The sequence below is a fragment of the Mytilus trossulus genome, chromosome 14, assembly GCF_036588685.1.
Source record: "Mytilus trossulus isolate FHL-02 chromosome 14, PNRI_Mtr1.1.1.hap1, whole genome shotgun sequence".
In the NCBI taxonomy this organism is placed as follows: Eukaryota; Metazoa; Mollusca; class Bivalvia; order Mytilida; family Mytilidae; genus Mytilus; species Mytilus trossulus.
Window position 1 is genome coordinate 63,125,693 of NC_086386.1, and position 8,251 is coordinate 63,133,943.

General features: G+C 32.1%; 1 protein-coding gene across 1 annotated transcript; it reads left to right on the plus strand.

Moving 5' to 3' along the window:
• Positions 1-5,026: 5,026 nt before the first annotated feature.
• On the plus strand, positions 5,027-7,968 carry LOC134696766 (uncharacterized). Its single transcript, XM_063558702.1, has 4 exons — positions 5,027-5,552; positions 6,285-6,409; positions 6,793-6,931; positions 7,900-7,968. The coding sequence occupies exons 1-4, from the start codon at positions 5,090-5,092 to the stop codon at positions 7,902-7,904; spliced, it is 732 nt and encodes a 243-aa protein (XP_063414772.1). The 5' UTR covers positions 5,027-5,089; the 3' UTR covers positions 7,905-7,968.
• The last annotated feature ends 283 nt before the right edge of the window (positions 7,969-8,251 follow it).

Genomic DNA, 8,251 nt, shown 5'->3' on the forward strand with positions numbered 1-8,251 from the left:
TTGATTGTGAAAGCTCTAGTATAGGATCGTGAATTCAATCTTAAGCTAGGTTCAAACTGCTGATCAGATCATCTCGATCAAGACAAATTAAGTGATCGAAAGACTAGTCTGACTGAATCGACAAGAATGTTCGGGGTTGTCTACCTTGGTGGTCATATTTTTGACTATCTTCCAACAAATTTTTGATATGTCAAAATCATTCAAGTAAGGATCGAGAAGCCATTTAATTGAAAAGATATCAATAATTCGTCGAGTTGCGGTTGGGAAATGATCTCAAAGAGATAGAGTTTGGTCGGTATGCGATCTTCTCGACCTTTGCTCTACTAATGTTCAATCATTTCCGGATTAACTCGACCAATGTCCGATAACTTCCAGATCACTGCGACTTCTATATTTTGTTTTGTCCTAGAGCAACTCGACCATTATCCGACCCATTCGCAACCAGAATAGACCACTATTCGATCTCTATTCGGACATGTTGGACATACACGAGAACACGTGACTGCTACATGATTCTCTTAAAGTGTGTGCAGATCTGATTTACACTCATAATGTTGCCTCCGCAAAAATATATGGGCAACAGTATATTAACTGTACAAAATTCCTGTATCATTATTTTACTTTACTAGTAGATAAATAAAATTAAAAGAGAGGCAAATATTAAAATCACAAAAAAAACTGAACTCAGAGAAAAATCAATTTGGAAAGTCCATATTCTCACGACAAAATCAAATAACAAAACGCATCAAAGACGAATGGACAAGAACTGTCATATTCTTGACTTGGTACAGGCATTTTAACATACCACAGGAACAATCAAACTCATAGATCGAATACAAACCGACAGCTTTCTGTGGGACCAGATCTGCTTACCATTCCGAAGCACCTGAGATCATACCTAGTTTTTGTGGGGATCGTGTTCTTTATTCGTTAGTTTTCTATGTTGTGTCATTTTTACTATTGTTTGTCTATTTGTCTTTTTCGTTTTCGATTTATTTGTTTGACTGTCCCTCTGGTATCTTTCGTCCCTCTTCTATAGCGAAACACGACATCCAACGAGAAGTCAGCAGTCCACATAACGCAACATCAGAGAAAAACAAGATGATATTTTACGTGTTTTATAAGCTACGTTTTGTTTGACTGTCCGTATTTTCCGTGTGTCCAGAAATGTTTGTAGTGACGTTAAGCACGTTATTGCGTCAATGCCGTGAAATGCGACAGAGCAATTTGATAAATAGCTCTTGTATGAAAACTAACTTGTTCAGCTTTATTAGATTAGGCAGGTATTACTGTTTCCAAAAATATTAAAAATATTCTTTAACTTTTCATAATAGTTTAAAATAATGATACAAATATTACCAAAACGTCAAAATATGCGTGTCAGACGTAACAAATTATTCGCAAAATCACTTTTGCGGGAATTTTTGTGGTCTAATAAAAAGTTTAAAATCCGCGAAAATTCGCATGAATGATAAACGTCTAATATTATTTATGACGCTATTGCTGTTTTTTGTGTTGATCGAACGGTAAAAATTTATTTTTTTCAAAAATGAATAATCCTCGCCATGGTCAGGTTTCTGAAAATGGTAAGTTATCCAAATTTATCGCTTTTTAAAATATCAGATGATTTAAAATTTTGTTTTTATAAATTATTCCTACAAATGTGCTTAGATAGGCAATTTCAAATCCGGAATTTTACAGCACTCGCACCACAAATAAAAACGCATTGGCCTCGGGAAAATGTCTTGCAAGATTGTCCAATGTCGAATTTCGCCGCTTTTTACAAAAACACTGTCTGTTTCAACGTCATTTTATTAAATATTCAATTTGTAGCATATAAAACAGTGCTTTTTCGTAATTGTGCTTTTACCCCACAATACGATAACATACTTTTTGATAAGCTGTTAAGTCGAAATCACTTCGTTTTTTAACAAATCAAATGTCTTGCAAGTTTGTCCACTGAGCAATTTTTTACGTTTTGGACGTTTTCGATTCGGGACGCTATACATATATGTGTTTTCAAATTATCTCTAAAAGTTTGTTCTTTGTTTTGGTGTTAAACACCACATCATGTATAAGCGACGTTTGTAGTATTTTATTGACCTGTCATCAAAGGTAGGAAAAGCCGGACATCAGGCGACCTTAAGTTTAAATAGTTGCAATAACTGTCGAATAGAATCGGAGTCGAACAAATCTCGCCACGACCGTATCTTAAAATTACCATGCTTTTGGTCACTTTATATGAACTCATTAGGCCAATCATCCTCCTAGGCCTTCGAATTTGAAAGCAGTTCGTATTATCATATGATATATGAACGATATTTCATTGTTTTTAAATAACAAGTACGGTTCGATTTTCTGTTTCAAGATCAGAGGATAAAACAAAATAACCAAATTACAAATTTCGAAAATAGATAGAATCAAAGAAACCACGATAAGAACTGCAATATATAAAAGTAGTTATAATCAAATAGAAAATGAATAATTATCTAAAATGGAAAAAAAAAATATGATAATTTGTCAATAAATAGGTATTAATTACAGAACAAAAGAATTTCATATCCGAGACAGAGAGAATTAAATATTGTAAAGAGATAAAGAAACTAAAAAGAAAAGAGCAAAAAAATAAAAGTTACAATAAATATAAAGAAAAATACAACACAAGCCGAATCAGAAGTCCGAAAAGTTCATTTGATTGCGTATCTACCAGTAGCAAATACTTCATACATATTCAAGACTTTGAAGTATCCATATCGATCAAAAATGATTACAATCAAAACGAACAAAGTATACTCGATTACCGACGTAAAGACGTTACCAATTGGGACGCAATATCGTGCGTAACGTCAGTGTAAACAAGAAAATATGTGGTTAAATTGCAAATGAGAACACAAAAATGACAAAGAAGTTATTGAAAAGGTCAACTTACGGTCAATTTTTTTTCATTCAAACTTGTTGACGCAATTTCACACAATTAAATGAGATAAAAGACAAATATTTTTTATTTGATCCCTTGATTGTTATATAATATGTAAACAGTTTCAGAAACGGTATCACTAAAGGGGATTGAAATTACTTTCGAAAAACTTAGGATTTTCTTATCCCATGAATAGATTACCTCAGCCGTAACTGGCACAACTTTTGGGAATTTTGAGTCCTCAAAGTTGCAATACAGAGTTAAGAGTTTAGTTTTGCATTTTGGCCCCTGTGGCTTTTTCAAATGGGAAAGATATTGTGTAATAAAATTCATTTTTTATACAGGTGAGTGCTAATTAAGCCTTCAAAGCTGGTTTATAAGAGCATCAAGATTATTTTTTACATGTTTTATGGGCTGTTTTCTGTTTGACAATCGGCAGTCGCTCCAGAACTTAATGTTATGTTTACAAACACTTTTTTTCGACACGAGGTTTTTGACGCAATTTTACGTAAAAATGAGATGAAAGACATATGATTTTTATTGGATTTTCTGCATGATATATGTACACAGTTTCAGAAAAGGTATAACTGCAAGCGATTGAAATTCTACTTTTAGTAAAATTTTGGGGAAATATTTGACATCATTTCCCCCCTTTTTGCAATATTTTATAACAATAAATGCAGATTGTTGCCATGGATACACCCAACAGAAATTGTATTTTACCATTTTATATACTGGATATACAATCTATGGAAGATTCTGACTACATACATATGCCCATATATGACACAAACAGTAAGCTTGATATTGCAAGAAATCAATGAAAAGGGGATGGTAAAATTTATAAGGGCAAATTTTAATATTTTTCCTAACTGTTTGTTGCTTCTTTTTGGCTTTCTAACTATTCTGATATGAGAATCACTGATGAGTCTTATGTAGACGAAACGCGCATATGGCGTATGAAGTTATTATGCTGGTACCTTTGATAACTTTTTACACCACTGGGAGATGCCACTGCTGATAGACGTTTCATCCCCGAGGGTATCACCACCCCAGTAGTCAGCACTTCGGTCTTAACATGAATATCAAGTATATGGTAATGTTTTAACATGTTTAAATTTACAAAACTTTTAATTTTTTGGAAAACTTAGGACTTTCTTATCCTAGATATAGATTACCGTAGCAGTATTTGGCACAACTTTTTTGGAATTTTTGGTCCTAAATGCTGCCTCATCTGGATGTTCTAACAGCCGTTACTGTCTTCTTTGTTTCCTTCAAGCTACGTTAAAGCTATTCATCCTCTCTATGAGCCCTAATCATCTTGCCAACAAATCTTTTCTGAAGATAATTTTGTTATACAAACTAAACTCATGCAATGAAATAAATTTTGGAGTCAGAAAACTTGTTGACGTTTACTGGGATTTATCCAAACATTTATTTACCAATCAGTGTTTAGAACGGTATTTTTATTTAATGCATATAGTTTACGTAAATAGTTATCAAAGGTACCAGGATTATAATTTAATACGTAATTCGTTTTTCTCTTACCGCAATTGTGGATAATTTTTTCAACACTGTTCTCATACTAACAATCGAACTTTACAACATTTGGTGTCTGTTGAAATAAGTTAACAACATTCGTAGGATTGAGTAGCGCTCTAGCATTAAGGAATATTCTTGTTTTAAACGTCATAGATTTTATTAAAAAACATAAAAAAACATTGAATTTTGATTACAGACGTAGAAATTAAAGTCTTTACTTCTAATTTAAATAAAATTATTGCTTCTTTAAATGTGTTTTTATAGTTTGGTGTGAAAAAAAAAGATCCATATAACAATAAATATTCTATCAATATTCATGACATATCAATATGTCGTTGATTTTTTCCTTTGCATACTTCTTCAATGTGAAATTTAGTAAGCGCATTAAAACCAAATACTTATTCCCCAAAAATAATTCAGAATTTTTATGTCCACGTCATCTCTTTTTTTTTTAAACATCATTATATAACCATTTTCGATTGATTTTATTTAAAACTACATGTAGATGTTAATTGTCAAAACAATATCGTTTTCAGAAATCCATATTTGACATTAAACTCGTGAACATGTATTTTTACTGCATCACGCTATTGTTGGTTGACGTGGACAGTCTAGCTTATCCATAGACAAATGTTGATTCAAGTCGCCCTTTGTTGTTTAATTGCATTATGCAGCTGTGAGAATGGAGATAAATTTCTAGAATCAAAGAAATACAGTAAGGGAGACGCCATTTTGTGGTACATGCTTCAAAAACTTCACCTTGATGATAAAAGAATAGGGGAAATACAGAAATCTATTCATAAAATGCAGACGAGTCCAAACTTACCTTTAGAAAGACACCCTGATAACAAGAATCAGGTCAATGATGCTTTCAAGAAATCGATTGCGGATCTTCGTACTAACATTAAACTTGTGAGGACCAAATTCAAGAGTGCTTCAATTCTCAATCGAAACAAAATTGATCTGATCATTTCAACACAAAAGAATGAGACTGTTGCAATCAGTGGCCTCAAAAAAACCATATCAAATCTGGAAAAAGAGTTACGAGATTTAAAACAAAATCTCAATGTACGAAATCCGTTGATGAAAGACGGTAAGTACTATTATTATACAAAACACGTGAATGTACATCGAGTTAAATAATATTTATTTTACCTTTACTATATATAAAGGTCCCTTAGATATAGAAGCATAATTTAATTGTGACATGATTGGAATTTTGAAAATATTTTTCATAAACATTTATATAAAACTCGCAGTTTAAATGCTCAATTCTATGAGATGGATCGATACCAGAATGACATAGAAGCACATCATAAAAGAGATCAATCCGGACAATGATTGCAATGTCCGTTCAAATGTTTTGAGAATACAATGAATAGTTGACCTGAATGTGACGGAATGCTAGATAACGTGTACACTCGTTGTAATCAATTTATTTGGTATGTTCACTACTGTGTTTAGAATGATAACTATAGGAACTGGAGAGAGTAGTCCACTGATGTCTTTAAATACTTCTCATTGAGAGGCTGTTTGTTTCCAAATGTATTTGCATAATTATTTAACCTTAATACACTAGAATATCATGACATAACTGTGATTCAAAAACATGAAAGTCAAAGAAAATCTCCCTAATCTAATGGCAAAATCGAAGGCCGATCAAACACACCAAACGAATGGATAACAATTGTTTTATTCCTGATTTGTTTCAAGCATTTCCTTATCGATATTGGCGAACAGACTAATGAAACTACTGTGTATATTTAAAGTTTACATGAGGATAAGTATATAACAACATTGAAAATATTACGATTTTCTTTTCAAGGGTATATTGGTTGTTTCCAAGATAACGGAAAGCGCCAATTAAAATATAGAATAAAATACTTCAGTGACACAACTCTTTTGAAGTGTAAACAACATTGCCATGGTTACAAGTATGTCGGTTTGCAGGTGAGAAAACCAATAAGTTCATTTTAGGGTTTACTAAAATGTACCGTTCCAGCAATGGGAGATATTTCCGTATTATCATGTCAATTTTGAAAAAAAACATAAATATGTCTGATTTGATTACTCCATTGCAGATACACTAATTTTCAAGTTTTTACACATTTTTATTGAAAAGTATGAAAAGTATGACCATTTTTTATGCTGTTGTAAATTTAAAAGAAGTAATAATTACAACTTGATTAATATCAAAATAATAAAAGAAAGTGTTTTTCTATATGACTGTTCTGTTGAGTCACATCAGTGTGAAGCGAAACAATTTATTTTTTGTACATTCGTTTAACACACAAAAATTCTTAATCGTTATTAATCAATAATTTGTTTTACAGGATGGAAGTTGTTGTCTTTGTGGTAATGGACCGATTGACCCCTCTTTTCCACGAATTCCCGACAATCGATGCAATAAGCCGTGTCCAGGAGAAAAATTCCGGATGTGTGGAGCTGGATACATTAACTCTCTATACCGAGGTAAAATTTAACGCAAGTCACAAGGGCAGCGGTGATTCAAATAACCGTTTTGTCGATTTGTCGTCTCATTGACATTATCGTAGTAATAAAAAGACTCAATCTGTTTTACCTTTTCGAGAGGTAATAATGTTTGTGTTCCTTGTGAGACATGGACTCATAAAAAAGGTTTAAGATGCGCATGTCATTTCAGGTAGACAACAATGGTAGTCTTGTTTTCCATTCCTCTGTCTTTATCGTAAATTTTGAAATGTAGTATGGCTCGTTTCGGGTATAAAATATTTTCACAAATGCGTTTAAAATTTCGTGGTAAGAAGTGACATTTAATTTTTCCTAAATTGATCTAAAATAAGCAACTCAGAAAGGCCCATGTAATGCCGCGTTCCCAAGTGAAACGTCCATAGTTCTTTACAATCATTTTTTTTTAAATAACTTCAAAGTAAATTTTGCTCATCTGTTCGTTGTCTTCTTCTCTTAAAAATGTCAGGCTCGTTCAAAACCTTTAACAGCATCATGTCCCATATAATATCATACAGTGTTTTTATTTGTATTTATAGTTGAGTTTTTGTTTCTTTCTATTGAGTTTCATCTTGTGTAATACATGTTACTAATGTATGCCATCATATTTTTGTACTTCATTTAAGAATAGCATATTGCATTTGTTTACCTCAACTATTGTATTTGTATTCATATTGCATGTTTCTCTGTAAAAATTATTTAGCTTTATAGAATAAAGTACCTATATGTCTACTATTTAGGCACATAAGGGATATTTCTCTGCTTGATGTGTATATGCATGAACAAGTACAAATGACGTGTTCCTTTTGTTCTATATAACTCACGAACAAGTACAATTGAATTGTCCTTCGATTAATGAACAGGCTCAAATGAAGTTTCTTTGTTTTGTGTTTTTGTTGAACATGATAGTTTATTTCAATATGTTTAATTCATTTTATTTCATATCATTCCAGTGTGAGCATACCAAGAGAACAAAGAAGTCAAAGAAAACAAGCTAGTTCAGGATTAAAATTTGTCTTTAACAGAGTTCTTTTTTTATTACGAACATTATAAATGAAAGCTTGCGAATACTGTTCGTTTACCTTTGCGTAGGCACATAATATTGATAAAATATATTTATATAAAAATTAGTAGATATAGTATATCTACCAATTAATGAGACTAGTATCCACCGCAGTCTAAATAACGTTGGAGATGGTTTTAATGTATCACCGCATATAGATCGATGAGCAAAACCCAAATCATATAGTAAGCTTGAAAAGGTCCCGATGTGACAAACAAAAATTCAAGCAAGAAACAAATAAA

What these genes read in the sequence shown, in the direction of transcription:
- LOC134696766 (XM_063558702.1), top strand. Translation starts at nt 5,090, where the DNA reads ATGTTGATTCAAGTCGCCCTTTGTTGTTTAATTGCATTATGCAGCTGT. An exon ending in AAATCCGTTGATGAAAGACG is followed by an intron (nt 5,553 to 6,284) that starts GTAAGTACTATT and finishes TTTCTTTTCAAG; the next exon opens with GGTATATTGGTTGTTTCCAA. An exon ending in ACAAGTATGTCGGTTTGCAG is followed by an intron (nt 6,410 to 6,792) that starts GTGAGAAAACCA and finishes TTTGTTTTACAG; the next exon opens with GATGGAAGTTGTTGTCTTTG.